This window comes from Brachyhypopomus gauderio, chromosome 15 (assembly GCF_052324685.1).
Source record: "Brachyhypopomus gauderio isolate BG-103 chromosome 15, BGAUD_0.2, whole genome shotgun sequence".
Taxonomy (NCBI): domain Eukaryota; kingdom Metazoa; phylum Chordata; class Actinopteri; order Gymnotiformes; family Hypopomidae; genus Brachyhypopomus; species Brachyhypopomus gauderio.
The window spans coordinates 17,124,640-17,143,684 of record NC_135225.1 but is presented as its reverse complement, the minus strand read 5'-3'; the positions used below and the strand labels follow the sequence as shown (position 1 = coordinate 17,143,684).

The following is a 19,045-nucleotide window of genomic DNA, read 5'->3' as shown; positions in this document are numbered from 1 at the left end:
GAGCCACGCTGGGGAGGGACAGGTGGTACAGGCTGGTCTGGCTGGCACTGAGGGGGCAGGAGCGGCGGGGCACGCGGGGCGAGGGCGTGCCCGGCGGGGGGCGGGAGGCGGGGCGAGGGCGTGCCCGGCGGGGGCGGGAGGCGGGGCGTGCCCGGCGGGGGCGGGAGGCGGGGCGAGGGCGTGCCCGGCGGGGTGCAGGGCGACGTGGGCGTGCTGCTGAAATCCCAGTGGATGCGGCCGACGGGCGAGGCGGTGGAGCTGAGAGGGTAGTTGATGAAGCTCTCCTGTGGCCGCTGGGGCACAGGGGGCAGCGCGTCCGGGATGGGGTCGCGGGGCGGGGGCGGGGGAGGGCTCGGCAGGGGGCCGTCCGTCGACACGGCGACCCGGGGCTGCAGGCGAGGGACGGGAGGCGGTAACCGGGGCGGGACGGCAGGAGGGTTGTCAGACCTGGAGCTCAGCTATGCACACGCACAAACAACAATAGATCAGAGATGTCATTAACACAAGCTAAATGATGCACCATTTCAATTGCATTTATTGCACAGGGCCCACAGACGTAATTGAGGAGCACATGGTCTGCTGCTGAGTTAATGTGTTATTCAGCAGATCATCTTCATTCCTCTGAACGGCCAAGAAACGCTCTAGTCGTGATATAATTCTGTCTCTTTATAATGGCTGAAGTGCATTAGGTTCATCTCTGTGCATGCGGATGTCGCCCCAGTACCAGAGCAGACGGGTCTCATCTGCACGCTCCTCTCTGAGTAAAGACTCCACACGGGTCTTTACAAACTGCACTCTTTGTTCATTGTACCGGTTCTAGGCCCAAAATGGTTTTCTTGGCCATTAGCTGTGTGTCTACTGATGACTCCTGCTTGGTTAAATCATGGAATAGTTCAGTTCTTCAAAGACAAAACGAAAGATAAAAACTGACTTTGCCCCACTTGGCGTCCCATCAACAGCTGATTCTAGTGACACACCCGTCCAGCTGAACCTCCGATGGCTCTCGGCTCTTATTTAACAGCTGAATGTAAACAATCTGCACTTGATCTTCTAGCTGCAGTAGAGACTCCGTTATCTCTGCGTGATCCATCTGTTTAGTGAGTCTCTGTTAGCTTTTCTGCTGCACTAACACTACTGTGCATGAGTGTGTTTATGTGTGCGTGAATGTGCTACCTTGCTCTCCGAGAACGTGTCTTTCCTGCGTGGGGGTAATGGTGGAGGCTTGAGAGGTTCGTCTCCCAGCTGATGCAGACTGCCACATGAGACAGAGTGGGACTCTGCAGTCAACACCACACACACACACACACACACACACACACACACACACACACAAATACCAATCAGAGTACATCAACAGGTTCATATTTTCACTAAGTCAACTACTGAAAAACAGAAGAGAAACAGGGAAGAATAAATATTCATGAGGTCCTTGCTAGTTCCTGGAAGGAATATACGATTACCAGAAGTAGAGAGACATTTGGGAGGAATAGAGGTACAAAAAAAGAAGAAAGAATCCAATGAAACCTCAATATATCTGAAGAGGAGTACAGCACAGTCAGGGAAAAGCCCCCCACCTGCAAGAACACTCCCACCATAAACACCCCCAACCACCACAGCTCACACTTACTGGAAGGGCGCGGCATTACAGAAGTTAATATAGTGCTACCTGTATAGAGAAACAAACACACACGCACACACACACACACACACACGCAAGCACACAAACAGAAACACACATGCCACTTAAGATCTCACCAGTGGATGTATTTGGGTCTGCACTCAAGTGCCAATAAAGTGTGCGGCCCCCCCCCCTCACCACAGGAGCTGGAGAGGTCGGGCTCCACGAAGACGGTGTTGTCGGAGCTGGCCGACTGGGGGGGCGTGGGCGTGTTGGGAGAGGTGGGCAGGGACATCGTGCTCTCCGCCTCCGTCTCAGCGATGCTCCTGAAGGTGATCTTGTGGGGCGGTTCCCTCTCCAGGGGTACGGGGTGACCACGCATGGTCCCGCTACTCCCCAACGCCTGCCGCACAGGACGGATGCCCGGGGACTTCAGACTGTACGACGTCTTCCTGGGCTACAGGTTCATGGAGAACACACACAATAGTGGGAGTCAGGGGTACGAAGGTGTGTGTGTGTGTGTGTGTGTGTGTGTGTGTGTGTGTGTGTGTGTGTGTGTGTGTGTGTCACTCCTGCACCACTCTGCTGTGATGAAGGCACTCACGAAGCGTGGAGGTTGTTTGCAGTTACGTGGTTCTATCTCCTGAGACTTGTTGAACAGGTAGTCGGAAAACTCCTTTTCACTCATGCTGTCCATGGGGTTCAGATTCTCAAAGAACTTCTGCAACCAAGAACACACAACGCACACACAAGCATTAATGCGCACACACACACACACACACACACACACACACACACACACACACACACAGATGAGATAAAACCACGCACATTCACATAGGCTAAGACAAGATAAACATGAGATAAGGACAACACACACAGGTGCACACACACAAGCACGCACACACACACAGTTAGATGAAGAGTAAAGAGTGTGAGTAACACACCCTCATGTCGTATTCCACACGCAGGCAGTACGGCTGGTTCTGGTACTGCTGGATCTCCCCAGTAATCTCCGCCACTTTCCGCCTCTTACTGAAGTTGATCAGCTCTTTGCTGTGACGCTTCAGGAAGTCAGGGTTCCCTTCCTCCGTCTTGAGGATGTTAGTCAGGTAGATACCTGCAAACACGCGCACAGTTACACCAACAACACCACAACACTGCTGTCTGTACTGGCAGCCTAGTGAGCACACGCACAAACACTCGTGCACTCACACACACACACACAAGCACATTCAATTACCAAAGAAAGGCACGCAGGGTGGGTTGATGGATTTGAGCTTGGCTAGGTATTTTTTGAAGTGATCCTGACTGAGCTCGACTGCTTCTTCAAGAATCCTTCTCTTTCTCTCTGGAACAGCCTGCGCACACACACACACACACGGATACATATTGCACACGTGCACACATGCACACACACCTTTTAGAACCTCAGGACAGGTGAGAAAGGAATACTGGTGTATGAGTGAACAAGTATGTGATTGTATTACAGGTTTGATCAGTCACCTCAAAGGTGTGGTCCAGGCGGTAAACAGGCACTGAGTTGATGGCACTGACAATTTCCAGAACACCATTGAAGTTGTTCAGCTCCTGGAACACCTGCAGGATCTCAATAATACGCGTGAACACAGCCACTCGCTCGTCCAGGTTCTCAGCCTCTACTATACACCTGCGACACACACAGGGAAAGCAAGCATGCACGTGTCATAAGAGAACTACATGTCCCATGATGCACTTGGGTGACCTGTTAACTCACTTCTCAAACCACAGAGTGAGGTTGGTGGTGTGTCGGATCATCCTGAGCAGGTTCGGGGAGTTCTTCTCCTTATCGTCTTTAGTCCACACACTGCCCACCAACTCAGATGGACGAACGGCCCTGTACACAAACAAAACATCTGAATTTGGGTTGTATTAACATGAAATTGATTATCATCTTTTTTTTACAGAGACCTGCCTTAGAAATGAGAAGGAACGTAATGATGTAAAACCACATCAGAAGAACAGAGACCTCATCTCCTGACCTGACGTGGTGAATCTCACCTGTAGAGGTCAGACTCCAGCAGCGTGAGCTGGCGGGCGATCTCGATGGGGTGAAGTGTCATCAGGTCAAAGGTGTCGATCTGACCCGGCCGACTGATGTGCCATTCGATGGGCAGCGGGGGGTTCTCGAAGGTAATGCTGTGGCTCACGCCGTTATGCTGCGTCTGCATCTTGCGCTTGATTATCTTGTTAATGGACTCCACCCATTTCCGCATGGACTTGCCTACACCAACGGAGACCAATTACACACGCAGACAGGCGTCCTTGATGACGGGGTACATGTGGCTGGGTGTGATTATAACTCCGAGTGCGGTGCAGGGTGTGAATGTACCTCGGAGCTGTAGGGTGTTGGAGATGTAGTCCTCTAGCCTACAGCGTAATTCTGGATCATTCTCAAAGTCATAGAAATGATGCTCCACCCACTGACGGAACACATTCAGAACCCTGAACGAGTCGAACACAGACATGAGTACAGGCAAGCACGCGTGGAGCACTATGTGGGACTAGACGTAATCCGTTGTATCTTCACGTGCCGTGTACCTGAGCTGAACGGGTTGCACGTATTCTCTACGAAATCTCTGGAGCTCGGCTGCCATTGGCTGATCCCCGTTCCACAGTGCCTGGAGGTCTGCATCAAACTGCTCTGGCTCCGGTATCTCAATCCTGGAGAATCAAGAGGATTCAAGCCACACTGAATACGAGAACTAAAATGAGTGTGTGTGTGTGTGTGTGTGTGTATATATATACACACGTGTTTACGCATTTACCGTTCAATGAGTAGTGTGAGGAGGTCCTGTGGTTTGCAGAAGGAACGGTATGTTGTCAAGAAAGTGCGTACAAAGTTTGGATCTGTGAGGGAAAAAAAGGAAAGGTCAGGAACGGTCAGGAAAGAACATCTCTCACCCCAACACCACATTAAGAGACTGCCCCAAACGAACCCAAACCCTGGAAAAGAACGGTTCTGAGACAGCAGGGGGCTCCACCGCTCCGCCAAAGCCACGGGCCGCCCGGCGGAGGGAGTGTGGTTGCGTGTGGCGCGCCTCACCTGCGTACATGTGGTAGGTGAGGCGCTCTATGAGCTTGTCCACGGTGCCGGCCCGGATGATGGGGATGCCCGTCTTGCTCTGCGTGTGCTCCTCGAACACGATGTTGTCCTCTGCGTCGCGCACGGTGAAGCGGTAGAAGTGGGGTGCGGGGAGGCGCAGGGGCTGGGCCTGCTCCTCCCGCTGCAGCTCCGCGTCCAGCATGCGCTCCAACGTGGGCCGGCACTGCAGGGCCACCAGCGCCGCCATCCAGGCCGCCTTCTCCTCGGGCGAGCGTGCGCAGAAGACGGCGCCGGGCTCGTCCCGGCCCGCCAGCAGCTCGAAGGCGGCCCGCAGCTCCCCGGCGTCCTCCCGGTCCACTACGCGGTGCTTGCGCAGCACGAACTTCTCCTTCAGGCGGTAGTCGGCGCCGCTGCCCGCCCCGGGCAGCCGGGAGCCCTGGCAGGCCTTGCAGCTGACCATCAGGCCGTCGAACAGGAAGTTGTGGCGCTCGTGTTTGGCCCCGGCGCGGAGCAGCGGGCCCTCCAGGATGAACTGGCTGCAGCACTGGCCGATGTCCCGGCCCTCCCAGCCATCGATGCTCCGCTGGATGTCGTTCATGCGCTTGATGGCCAGCTGCTTGCTGCGCGCCGGCCGGTTGTACAGGCGGTACAGAGGCTCTCTGAGGGGCGGGGACACACGGGACGGAGGGGCGTGTCATTCTCGCTGCCCTCGTGCGGTTGAGGATGTGTGATGGTGTGTGTGTGTGTGTGTACGTTTGCTTGTGTGGTGGAGGGTGTGTTTACTGTCCTAGTCTAAACCAGGTAACATGTAAAGTTCCCCAGGTTTAGAAGTTTAGTATTGGGGGGGGTTGGTGTGGAGGTTGTGTGTGAGGTTTAGAATTGGTGTTTGGCTGTTTGGGGTGGGAGGTTGTTTCATGGTGTGTGTTTAGGTGTTAGTTACCCAGGTTTAGAGTCAGGGGTTTGGGGGTTGAGGATCTGTAAGGCTGTGTGTTACCCAGGTTTAAGATGAAGGATTGAGGGATGGTGGGTGTGTGTGTGAGCGTGTGTGTGTTACCCAGGTTTAAGATGAGGAATTGAGGGTGTGTGTGTGTGTGTGTGTGTGTGTGTGTTACCCAGGTTTAAGATGAGGGATTGAGGATGTGTGTATGTGTGTGTGTGTGTGTGTGTGTGTGTGTTACCCAGGTTTAAGATGAGGGATTGAGAATGTGTGTGTGTGTGTGTGTGTGTGTTTGTTACCCAGGTTTACGGCGTGGCTGGTGTTTGGTGTAGATACGGTCTATGCTACTCTGTAGGATGAGCAGGGCAGTCTGGGCTTGTTTCAAACACTCCCTGTCGTCCTGGTCCTCACTCCGCTCCTGCAGTTGCTGTGGGGAACCAGGTCCAACATTAATGGAGATGTTCACCAAGAAAGAGGCACAAATGCGCGTACAGTGGGGTGCGGAGGCGTGGGGTCGGCTGTGTTCATGTTTATATAGAGAGCTCTCTGTGTCCGACAGGACAAACCCCTATGATAGACTCACAATTTTAGGATGGACACGCATATTAGTTTATTTCGTACTCGCACATAAATTGGCAAAAATGTGTGACAATTAGGGGTGGGCATAGATTAATTTTTTTAATCTAGATTAATCTCACTGAAATCTTGAAATTAATCTAGATTAATATATATTAAAATGGCTCATATGCGTGCTACCCAAGTAATGACTAAAAGTCAGTTTTTGAGATAGGGTTTCTTAATACAGAGGGTGCATTAGACCAGGGGCTCATCTCCTGTTTCCAAAATGCATCAATGACTGTTGAAGCTGTTCTACTTTGATACTTGAAGAAAAAAAATCATGCTCAATAAAATGGAGGCTACCGTGTTCAACGGTTTATTCAGTTAAACATGAATTTGTAAGCCTACATACTGTACATTAAATAACATGTTTATTCAGCTAAACATGATATTTGAAATGTAAGCCAACATTTAGTACATTTAACCTCACGGACGTAATTTTCAAAAGCCGGTTTTGGTCCTCTGTAGTTTTAACGGTTAAAAAGAAATATTTAAATAGCGACGAATCTAGCGCTAGGACCATACAGAAAACGACCGCTCCGAGCTCCGCTCCGTTAACACTTTACGTTCCTAAACATGAATTTTCCATGAAGCAAACCTGGCGACTTCATGGCTGCATCCATGTAAAAACACGTACGATTTGTAATTCACAGGTTTAAAAACTCGTTCTCGCCCCTACTGTGCAATTTGGTTAGGAATACAGCCGAACTAAACTATCAAGGTGAATGTCATCATAGTTTGCTTACCTATTTTGACCCAGTTCCCAACCCAACTTTAAGAATAGATTAACGGCGATAATTTTTATATCGCCCGATAAGAGTATCAAATTAACGACCGCCGTTAACGGCCCACCACTAGTGACAATACAAGAACATGGCTTAGTAGCATGGCACAGACAAGCAGGCAGACAGGGCAAACATGGAGGGTTCCTGTGAGGACACTTCCACACTCAGAGTTAAGACCACGCTTGTTGGAGAAATTAAAGATATGGGGAGAAAAAAACCGCAGGCTGCTGAAAACAGAACTTAATAGCATCGTGCTACTTTGCTCAGAGCTGGATACAGTGAAGACCACTGAACTGGGAGCGTGGTGCATCAGCTCCATAGAGAGACCTCCGTACACTCTACACACTGGAAGCAAGTCACTAGCCTGCAGGATAAATGTGATGATTTGGAGGAGAAGGAGGTCAAATATCTGCATACTAAGAGACGGGCTGTGGCTTAAAGCTCCGAACACAGATTAGTAATATATTCTCCCAGTTTGAAAACCACCCTTTAAGAAAGAAACGACTAGCACTCATACGGTTCTAAAAAATTAAAAGCAATAATTTCTCATGAGTAGTTTTCTAGTCATTTTCTTGTAGGTCCATCCAGTCCCAATGTTTGATGTTTTGAGCCCAAGAAAAATTACAGCCATAGGTTATTTGATCCATTATTCACATCATGACCTTGCATAATTTAAAAAAACAAAAAACTCTGGACCAATCAGTAGCTGTTCTGGCTTTGATTTATAAGCACACTTGATGTTTTTCACCTGCAAGATGAGGCTTACTCATTACCATATTGTCATCATCATAATCTGTTCTGTTCATTTTCACAATCCCCTTTTGTCCGTCTTTAAAATTGTCAATTAATACTGTTAACTACAACATTTGTAGACTGGGCCATCAGAGCCCTGCTGCGTTATGAACCTCAGTGTCAGCAGCAGGCCAGAGTGCAACATTTGAACCCTTAGATGTGAAAACCTCCAAAATGTAAACACCTGAAGTGAGGAAACCGACTGAATCAATACTGACCTAGAAGTCTACCCTCATCACAGTTAGTTTGAATTACTGTTATAAGTCTACCCTCATCACAGTTAGTTTGAATTACTGTTATAAGTCTACCCTCATCACAGTTAGTTTGAATTACTGTTATAAATCTACCCTCATCACAGTTAGTTTGAATTACTGTTATAAATCTACCCTCATCACAGTTAGTTTGAATTACTGTTATAAATCTACCCTCATCACAGTTAGTTTGAATTACTGTTATAAATCTACCCTCATCACAGTTCGTGTGAATAAATGTGTGATAATATTGAAGCACGTGAGATACTGACCTGCAGCAGTTCAAAGTAGTGCATGCAGTGGTAGACAGGGACCATCATCAGCTGAGGCAGAACATACTGAACGGCCTCTTTAAAACCCTCAGCAATGGACTGTAACACACACACACACACACACACACACACACACACACACACACACACACACACACACACACGACAATAAACAAGCAAGCAAGCAAACAAACACACACACACACACACACACACACACACACACACACACACACACGACAATAAACAAGCAAACAAACAAACACACACACACACACACGACAAACAAGCAAACAAACAAACACACACACACACACACACGACAAACAAGCAAACAAACAAACACACACACACATATGCACACAAATACGCACACACAGAAGGTGGGGTTAGATCTATCTCTGGTGGAGTGGACAGTAATCTGAGTAGGAGACTAGGTGTGTAGGTGTGTGCGCGCACACATGTGTGCCCAAGTGAGATCACTGTATCCCTTTAACACGCCCACCCACTAAGACAGGGGTCGGCAACCCGCGGCTCTAGAGCCGCATGCGGCTCTTTGGCGCTGCCCTAGCGGCTCCCTGGAGCTTTTTCAAAAATGTTTGAAAATGTAAAAAGATGAGGGAGAGAAATATATTTTTTGTTTTAATATAGTTTTTGTAGGAGACAAACATGACACCAACATTCCTAACGTTTTCCAATGCTGTAAGAATGTGTAGAATAAATGAAACTAAATTTCAACGAAGATTTGTGTCGTAGCCTGCGACGCACGTTTCTATTAGCAGGGCGAGATGAGGCAGGTGGCTGTTGTAAACACACCGGCGGCGAGCTTGAAGACGTCACTCGCCAGAAAGCTCAACTTGGCCAAAGCCACAAATGGAGCGAAATTGAAAGCCTCCCAACACCCGAGAAACTTGTCTATGACACATGAATGCTCTTCCTGACAATTATAGGAACATGAAGACATGCATTTGGGGTATTATCCATCTTTGGATCAACATACCTGTGCGAACAGATATTTTCAAACATGAACTACATCAAATGAAAATATCGCACCCGCCTCACAGATGAGAGTTTGCAGTCCTGCGTCAAGATTAAAGTTACATCTTACATGCCCGATGTTGAGAAGCTGACCAGTGATGTCCGAAAACAGAAGTCACATTAAACGGGTTGTTTAGTGCCCAAATAGCCTAAGGGGCATGTTATGCACGTTCCATTTTGTTGTTTTGTCGAATCGTAAAAATAAAAATGACATCAAAAATCAGATTTATTTATCAGGGTTGCCAACTCTCACGTATTGAGCGTGAGACACACGCATTTGACCGTCTTCACACGCTCACACGCCACACAACCGATTTCTCGTTAGTTTATTTACCTATGTAGTTTATTTACCTCTGATCCACATCTACGATTCATTGAGTTACTAGTTCGCTCTGGCGCCAACCACTGGATATCGATCGATCGCGATATAATACTTAATTTGTGTCCATTATACACCCCGCTCGGTAACAATTTATGTTCGCCACCCCCTCCAGGTTCAAATCTCACTCCAAGTGATCTTGAAAAGTTGGCAACCCTGATTTATTGAATTTCTTTAATTTCATCAAATCAATGAAACATAATTCATTAATATTGCAATGAAGTTAAACTTGAGGCGGCATCCTACAACAGAGCAGTCACGTGGTGCGTCGTTCTCTACAGAACACACTGCAGGGAGAATAAACATTTAATCATGAATGCTCATTACGTATTTGTAGCTAACATTCATTTTGATGGTAGGCTAATATAGATACATACAGCATGTGTTGCCTTCATTATAAGGCTTATATAAGGCTTTTAATTTTTGCGGCTCCAGACACATTTGTTTTTTGTTTTTTTGGTCCAATATGGCTCTTTCAACATTTTGGGTTGCCGACCCCTGCACTAAGATAACCCCCTATAATCAATAATCTACAGACACAGAGCAGTAGGGGCAACGAATCGCAGCAGCCCACAGACAAATTCTCTGCCTCCATCTTGAATCACATACACATGCACACAAACTGAACTTCCATCATGGCACAGAGGGCTATTTATAAACATCTACATTTACTCACATGAACTATAGTGCAGGAGAACTGGGGGGGGGGGGGGGCACACACAGCTGTGATTGACATACCAGTGAGCCTATCAAAGATGTGTGTGTAGTAATGACCTGAAAGTGCAGTGCCACAGTAGGGCGGGACATGAGATTGTTGAAGTGGTCGTGGTACTCTTTAGACAGGATGTCCTGTGAGAGTGTCTCGTAGGGGTCAAACGCCTGCTCCTGCAGAGAATACAAACACACAACCATTCAAGTCATTAAAGACATTAAAGTCATAACATGGTGGTCAGATGTAGATATTCAAGGGTTGTTTTACACATGCCTGATGAAGTCAGACTCCTGGATGTGAATCAGATGACCGAGTCTATACAGTTTATTCATTGACTCATTTGCCCTTTTAAGCCATCTGTGTCCAGCTCCTGGACTGCTAGAACCCACCTGCTCACGGGTGACATGTTCCCTCACACCTAACTTGGGTCTAAAACCCAGCCTGTTAGAGCTGCCCCACAGAACTTCTGCCCCTCTTTGGAAAGTCATGAACATTCAGAAGTTTCACTGGCCAGTGAACCCAGTACACACACAGTGAACCTCTGTCCATCCGTCAGTTCCACACACACACGCACACTCACACAGTGTACCTCTGTCCGTCAGTCCCCGGGAGACAGACTGTAGACAGACACACACACACACAGTACCTCTGTCCGTCAGTCCCCGGGAGACAGACACACACACACACAGTACCTCTGCAAGGTCTTCAAAGCAGCTGCCAACAAGAGGGTGAGGACTCCCATCTGCAGTCATCTCCACTGCATCTTCTATTAGACCCAAGAGCTTCACTGTCAGCTCATGAACCTCCAGAATATTACTGAACACCACCTCCACATCCTAGAGAGAGAGAGAGAGAGAGAGAGAAACATTTCTCCACTTCACTTCTGATGTTTAAAACAGGTGCCGAATTGCCAGTAATGTTGTGAACCACCGATGCTCTGCCTGTGACTGTTCCCAAAGACATTAATGGAGTATTAAAGGAATTCTGCAGCAGCTGGAAGGAGGCAGAAAGGAACAGGGCTGCAATCACACACACGCTGCCTGAGGCTACACACATGTGCCATGGAAGCCATCTTCCTCATGAGAGTGCTCCTGCTCACACTGCTGGGAATTTACCCGCTCGAGTCCCAGCAAGTGGCCGACTCATCTCCCGCATAAGGACTTGGTGCAAGCTTCCAATAAGATCTTATTATGGGGGGGGGGGGGGGGGGGGGGGGGGGGAGAGATGATGAAACAGTTAAAGAAGCCTCACCTGAGGGGTGAAGAGTTTGGGCTGGGACAGGAAGGCCTTGCGGAACACTTTGATGATGAGGTCGAGCTCACGCAGGTACTGCCGCTCTTCTGCGATCTCCAGCCTCACCAGGTCATCGTAGGTCAGTTCGCCGGTCGAGGAGACCTCCTCCGGGCCCTGCGAAACCAACCCCACCTCCTCTTGGTCAAACATGTCCATCAACACCTGCAGACAAACAAAATGCAGACAAACACAAACAGGACAATAAAGCAGCCCCACATACCCAGAAACACAGACACGCCTCATATTCACAAATATCAGGTCGATATGAGCAGTTGCTCTGAATGAACACGTCACATGTGAATTTCCCAGGCAGACCGCTCACCTTGTCTGCACACATGGACACTTTGATGTCCTGTCTGCTTATCTCGTAGTGCCGGATGTTGCCCACGTAGTTTCCCGCCAGTTTGAGGATGTCAGCTGAAATGTACTCCAGCACAGCCACGATGTAGAGAGAGACGTGATAGTCGATCTTATAGCCCAGAACCTCCTATGGAGAAAAAACACATGATCGGGTTCTCAGTTATGTGCCTCAAGGTCCTGAACGAGAAAACCAATAATGTCACAAGTTAACGTGGAGATCTACTGAACACTAGATCTGAGAACTGGAAAGATGTACAATAAAGTCTTTGAACGTAGGAAGCGTGGCACCCATGTCTCAGTTTCCTCTGTAGGAGTGAACAGGACAATGTTCGTAAGGCAAGACCTCCATGTACACTAGCGCACGTCATCGAGCACTCAGCATTACTACAGCGTGTAGCGGTGTTGCGTTCATGCAGCACTGGAGTGGCACACGGTGGTGATGCCCACGTCTCCACCTCACACAGCAGTGCGTGTACCTTCAGTAAAGGGTGGATCTTGTCCACAGGGAGCAGTAGAGGGTTCCTGCGTTTGCGTTTCTCTATGGCCGACTGAGCGTCAGACATGGCCCATTTATCAATGGGGTACGGGAACGTTTTCTGGATGCGCTCCTGAGTACGCACACACGCAAAGACACGCACCACAAATAAATAAACAAAAACAGACACAAAGCATTGTGTAATGGAGCAGTTGTGTGTGTGTGTGTGTGTGTGTGTGTGTGTGTGTACACGTACCTCAACATCAGGCACAGTTCTGGGCTGGCTCACACACAGCATGTTGAGTAGCTGCAGAATGAGCTCCTCTATGTGTTGTAGCGCGTCCTCTTTAGCAGACAGGTTGGGATGTACCTGCAGCTGCACCTACACCACAGCAAGGGGGCCACGTCAATACAGGTGTGTGTGTGTGTGTGGTACCACAGCAAGGGGGCCACGTCAATACAGGTGTGTGTGTGTGTGTGGTACCACAGCAAGGGGGCCACGTCAATACAGGTGTGTGTGTGTGTGTGGTACCACAGCAAGGGGGCCACGTCAATAAAGGTGTGTGTGTGTGTGTGGTACCACAGCAAGGGGGCCACGTCAATACAGGTGTGTGTGTGTGTGTGTGTGGTACCACAGCAAGGGGACCACGTCAATACAGGTGTGTGTGTGTGTGTGTGTGGTACCACAGCAAGGGGGCCACGTCAATACAGGTGTGTGTGTGTGTGTGGTACCACAGCAAGGGGACCACGTCAATACAGGTGTGTGTGTGTGTGTGTGTGTGTGTGGTACCACAGCAAGGGGGCCACGTCAATACAGGTGTGTGTGTGTGTGTGTGTGTGGTACCACAACAAGGGGACCACGTCAATACAGGTGTGTGTGTGTGTGGTACCACAGCAAGGGGGCCACGTCAATACAGGTGTGTGTGTGTGTGGTACCACAGCAAGGGGGCCACGTCAATACAGGTGTGTGTGTGTGTGTGTGTGTGTGTGTGTGTGTGTGTGTGTGTGTGTGTGTGTGTGTGTGTGTGGTACCACAGTAAGGGGACTACGTCAATACAGCTGTGTGTGTGTGTAGTACCACAGAAGAATTTTTGTAACATTGCTCAAACATGAGGATTAAACACATGTAGACTGCACTGGTGTTTCATTCTTGGGTTAAATTGTTCTGCTACAAATAAGCAGTCACACATCACATTAGATATATTTAAAGAGATATGCTGTCACATAAAGACAGCATATCTCTTTAAATATATCTGCTCGGATATGATGGCCCCATGACCTGATGGTGAGGTAACTGGTTTAGCCAGGAGTTGTTTTCTTTGGGTCCATTTCCAATTGTAATTTGCCGTTCACTGTTCCGTCTAGCTCAACACTTGCGGTTGTCAAGTTAACTCAACCCTTTTGTGTTTAGCGTCGCACTCACTACAGTGCGCACGCTGTTAAAACTGAACATCAGGGACAAGAGAAGGCTCATGAGAGACCCACGACCTGAACACACCTACGACCTGAACACTGAACAGTTCATCTACACAACTCACAGAGCAAAAGGCAGACCCCTTCAAGGATGAAAGCACAGCAAATGTTTTTAAAACAGTATGGAGAGAATCCTAGAATTCCATCTGGATCCCAATTCCCAGTGGAAATGCTAGTGATCATTCATTAAAAAAAAGACTAAATGTGACACACACACACCAAGCACATAAGAGGCAGAAGGTGTAAACGCAGGCAGACAGCAGAAAGGTCCTATATTCCTCATCGCTGGCATGACAGCAGCTCCTGTGTCATCTCAGGCTCAGATACACACCTTCGGGCTACTACACAGCAGGTTGGGACTTGTGTGCTCCCAACTTTAGCACACAGAATTATTCCTTATAGTCAAACATTCCAAGAATCCTTCAGATTTCTGATAGTGCCTGGACAGCACAGGCTCATCTATCTTTTCCCCAAATTGATTTATAAGGCGTTTTCAGTGGTAAGAGTGCGAAATTGTAACTTTTCAGAAACAGAGAAAATAAACGTTCCAGAGCACCTACACCTGCCCCGACTATCCCAGCCTGCCACAGCAGACGCGCTCATCTTTGCTACCATCTGAGGTGGAGAAGCCACCACCTTCCGCCTCCCCCATCCCTCACCTCAGAGCCTCACCCTCCTCTCCCTCTCCCCCTGTAGGGATGTGGCCTGCTGGAGGAATGCAGTCAGTTCAGATGCTACAGTTAACGTGTGAGAGACACATATATGAGAGAGAGAGAGAGAGAGAGAGAGAGAGAGAGAGAGAGAGAGAGAATCAGGCAGACAGCAAGAGAGAAAATATATGTACAAAGAAAAAGATGGCACAGTGTTGTCAGAGATGAAAGGGATGAATGTTGGTTCTAATGTTTTTTTCATTCTGCATTGTTGTTTTACATTCTTGTTTGCACTCCTGATTACACAAATTGCGTTTTGCAAGAGTTGTTAATTTGGGCTTTCATTAGACTGCACGGTAGAGACAGTAGGACCTGCGTGTTGAGGGAAAGGTGCACAGGAACATTTCAGGCACTTCCAGCTTACGCAGGAGCATCAGACTAAATACAGCTCCACAGGGCCTTATTTTAAAGTCATTCTATTATATTACATGGATTTAGTTAATTGTGTACATTAACAGTACACAGTAAATATGGTGTCCTGTCGAGACAGTGTTGTAGTAAGACTACTGCACCTAATTGAACATCTGATCTCAATGTTGGTACCTGTAAAAACACTCACTCTCCACCTAGAGAACAATCACAAAGGGGGAACAAATTAGGTTAACTTGGAGCTCTACGGGTCCCCAATACCCCGACTCAAATGTTTTATATATTTATATATACAAACACACACAGAGGCGGGCAGTACAGTCCGTCTGCATACTGGTGTCTGGTTTCAGGCTTTCTTCCATTAAGCACTGAGAGATACTCCACAGGGACATCCTGTGCATGTACATGTACACACACACACACACACACACACACACACACACTTGCTGGGCTCCTGGGACAGAGGGAAGAGGGAAGATGGCAACAGAGGGGTATCGATATGTAGGATGGAGGAATCAGCAGAAAAGAGCAGAAGAGATGGAGGGATGAGAGAGGAGTACATGAGAGGAACAGAGGTATGTGAGAGAAGAAAGAGCAGGAGAGATGGAGGGATGAGAGAGGAGTACATGAGAGGAACAGAGGTATGTGAGAGAAGAAAGAGCAGGAGAGATGGAGGGATGAGAGAGGAGTACATGAGAGGAACAGAGAGAGAGAGAAAGAGCAGGAGAGATGGAGGGATGAGAGGAGTACATGAGAGGAACAGAGAGAGAGAGAAAGAGCAGGAGAGATGGAGGGATGAGAGGAGTACATGAGAGGAACAGAGAGAGAGAGAAAGCAGGAGAGATCTTTTCTGTGTGTTCACAACTTTAAGACATACATGCGTCTTAATGTCTAAAGACTGCAGTTACTTAACAATTCTGCTTCTACACAAAGCAGTAGGCTAATGCTCATTAAGGCTTCAAGTAATATCCTGAAAAATGAGTCTGAAATACGTCAAAAATGTAAATAAAGGCCTTGGTATAGTCATGACCCCAATACAACTAACTAGGGTTATACTAACCCTAACTCTCTCCGTCTCTGCATGTGTGTGCATGCTCAGGTTGCTAGTAATATGAGCACATGTGTGCATGATGTGTCATTATGTGACTCACTAAGCATTACATCATCTACATCACCATCTCTTTATCTCACTTACACACACAAACACACAGATGGTTTCACTATATCCTTGTGAACATGCGCAGTAGTGAGTGTTGGAGTCTGTGTGCGCTGGCGGAATGCATTAAACACTATGAGATACAGCTGATAAAATACATGCAGGCAGTCTGTGTTTTGCTCTGACTAATGGTCCTACTTAAATGCTCAAATTCGAAACACTTGCGTTTTCTGACATTTACCGACCTGTGGTCTTTATGTGACCCACTTCAACCTTCTGACACATACACAAATGCCCTAGACTAGGGCAGAGCTGTCTGCATCAGCCCGACCATCTACTTGTTTAACCACCAATCACGCACAGTTTACACAGGGCAGGAAGGTCCTGATCAACGCCACTTTGGGCCACTGGGAACACACCGCTGAGGTTTGCTTTACGTTCCTGAACACTGAGGACATGAACAAGACAGCAGCATCACAGGTGGATCATACAGTTGTTGACCACAAATACACACTCCTGAATTACAGAGCTAGCGGGGTCAAGTCCTCACGCATAGGTGAGCCAAGGAGGCAAAAACATCTGTGACTTTAACAAAAGAATAAACTGTACATTTTCTCCTATTAACTGAAACGATGCCCAACGTCCCAAAACATGTGACACAGGCAGTCACATGCACACAAAATTATATAATCATTTACCATACTAATTCTGTGACCTCTTTCCTCATGCAAACAATTATTAAAAGCTAATTAAGACAACAAACTATCATCATTATTTTATATTCATTTACTAACAAAAAGCCGACACCTGATATCCCGGTCACACTCCTTTAATTTTACACAGCAATAAAAAAACGAAACTGTCCAAATTCTATAATGAATCACTAGCGATCAGCAGAGTGACTAACAGGCTAATGGGCTCCTGGTTTCTGGTTCTCCCTCGTTGACATGGTGATGAGTACGCTACCAGTTCCCCATTAAACAGAGGGAAACCCCTCCATGAAAAAACAACAAGCATTTACAGTGAGTCAATAAAGGACAGACACACACACTGAGTCAAGACTGTTTTGACGTCACCGTTTCACTGTTTTGCCATAAGCAAATGTATAAAAACAGAAACTTGTTGCAACATGTAGAAACACACACACACACACACACACACACACACACACAAAAAGCACCTGTTCTCAGCGCCACTTCATTTAGTGATACTGAGCAGATACTCATTCATATTTTAACAGCATCTTCCATCCAACACAATAGCTTAAGACATAAAGAACACACTGTTAACATTTAAAAATATAGAGGATAAGGTTTATATTTAAAAACCTTATAAAAAGAGAGTAAGAAGGACAAGATTATAAGAAAGTTGTTGCTCTAGAGCACTATGAGACCCTTCCTCGTCCTGACTGTACGGACACTCTCCTCGTCCTGACAGTAGGCGTCTGGCGGCAGGAGCCCCGTGTTGTCAAACGGAATTAGTGGCGTTCATCACAGTCACTGTGAATCTCACCACAAGCCATTTAAACCACAAACTTACAGCGATGCCACAATCGCAAAACATATTCTAACCATCATCATAGATTATGCACGTCTTTATTTAGAGAGGATTCATTTAGAGAAGTTTGGAAGGGTCGGTAGTTACCTTTCGCAGCGCTTGCACGAAGAGGCCTCGCCATTTGGGGCTGTTCTCTTCGCTGGAGAAATCATAGCCTTGCTGCGGCTGCATGCCTGCGGCGGCTCCTCGCGATGCCGTGGCCGGGACCGGACTGTCCACATCGGCCCCTGTGGTCCGTGTGGGGGGGGGTCGAACCGATCACGGAGGACTGGAGTTGTACCGGCTAACAGGAGGGGACGACAAACTCTACACAGCTAGCTATAAATATTATGGAATTCACACGCGTCGCGACATAAACGCGGTCCGAAACTTTTCGCCCCTGCTGCTCCACGGCTCGTGAAATATCCACGTTAAAGGCGGCGGGAAAAGTGAAGAGACGCCGCGGCGGGTTGGCGAGCAGCCGAGGCTGTAGCTAGCTAGCTGGCGTTAGCCGCCTAAGGTACGGTAATGCTAGTCGGTTTGCTTTTCCACCCAACATCCAACACAAGCACTGTAGCACAACAAGCTAGCAGATATGTCCACGAAGAGACGCTTAGCTGTGGGCAAAGAAAATGTCATATGCGGTACTTAAAGTAGAAACACAAACGCGCCGCTCCTTCTGTCTCGTGTGTGTGTGTGGAAGCGAGAAGGCAGGCTAGCACAACATCTGGCGGCGCGAGCGCCTCTGTGGCCTCGAGACTGTGCGAGCGCCTCCGTGGCCTCGACACTGCGCGAGCGCCGCGCCACGAGCGTCTTCATTCAGCGCGGGAGGAAAAGCGTCTTCGGCGATGTTTACGCACAAAACCGTCATGTTTCGTAGCGTGTCCATTTACGTGTTCCAGGGACCATTTCCGTATCACATGTTCTCGGGTTAAATTCGTTACGTCCCTAGTGAAAAGCGGTGCGCTGCTGTCTTGTTGTTGTGGTTGGCAGCGTCGTATCCCCGTTTCAACTCCACCGTTCCGCGCCCGTGTGCTCTCTCTCGTCGGCGGAATCACGGCCCCACACACTTGATCACTCTGCGTCCCGGCGGCGCGCGCACTTCCCGCAAATGACGCAAAGGGAGGGATCGCCTGTTGAGTGTGAATGCTGCTGCTGCTGCTGCTGCTGCTACTGCTGCTGCAAT

At 48.2% G+C, this 19,045-nt stretch overlaps 1 protein-coding gene across 5 annotated transcripts in view; it reads right to left on the bottom strand.

The window, feature by feature from the left end:
* The window catches only part of sos2 (son of sevenless homolog 2 (Drosophila)), a 21,538-nt gene extending 2,493 nt beyond the window's left edge, over window positions 1-19,045 (bottom strand). Inside the window, exons 1-24 of one of the 5 annotated variants that reach the window (XM_076975224.1) lie at window positions 17,968-19,043; window positions 12,872-12,997; window positions 12,617-12,748; window positions 12,103-12,267; window positions 11,739-11,942; window positions 11,180-11,323; window positions 10,550-10,660; window positions 8,359-8,457; window positions 5,940-6,067; window positions 4,704-5,362; window positions 4,426-4,507; window positions 4,199-4,321; window positions 3,990-4,102; window positions 3,659-3,881; window positions 3,375-3,494; window positions 3,125-3,287; window positions 2,862-2,979; window positions 2,566-2,738; window positions 2,223-2,339; window positions 1,817-2,075; window positions 1,628-1,666; window positions 1,174-1,277; window positions 43-458; window positions 1-8 (exon numbers count right to left, since the gene is read on the bottom strand). The exon at window positions 1-8 is cut by the window's left edge and continues 2,487 nt beyond it. In XM_076975224.1, coding sequence (XP_076831339.1) covers window positions 1-8; window positions 43-458; window positions 1,174-1,277; window positions 1,628-1,666; window positions 1,817-2,075; window positions 2,223-2,339; window positions 2,566-2,738; window positions 2,862-2,979; window positions 3,125-3,287; window positions 3,375-3,494; window positions 3,659-3,881; window positions 3,990-4,102; window positions 4,199-4,321; window positions 4,426-4,507; window positions 4,704-5,362; window positions 5,940-6,067; window positions 8,359-8,457; window positions 10,550-10,660; window positions 11,180-11,323; window positions 11,739-11,942; window positions 12,103-12,267; window positions 12,617-12,748; window positions 12,872-12,997; window positions 17,968-18,051 — 3,910 coding nt within the window. In that variant the 5' untranslated portion in view covers window positions 18,052-19,043. Of the gene's footprint in view, window positions 459-1,159; window positions 1,278-1,627; window positions 1,667-1,755; window positions 2,076-2,222; window positions 2,340-2,565; window positions 2,739-2,861; window positions 2,980-3,124; window positions 3,288-3,374; window positions 3,495-3,658; window positions 3,882-3,989; window positions 4,103-4,198; window positions 4,322-4,425; window positions 4,508-4,703; window positions 5,363-5,939; window positions 6,068-8,358; window positions 8,458-10,549; window positions 10,661-11,179; window positions 11,324-11,738; window positions 11,943-12,102; window positions 12,268-12,616; window positions 12,749-12,871; window positions 12,998-17,967 lie in introns of those variants that run through there. The other 4 variants (XM_076975225.1, XM_076975222.1, XR_013121402.1 and 1 more) reach the window with 4 other exon arrangements.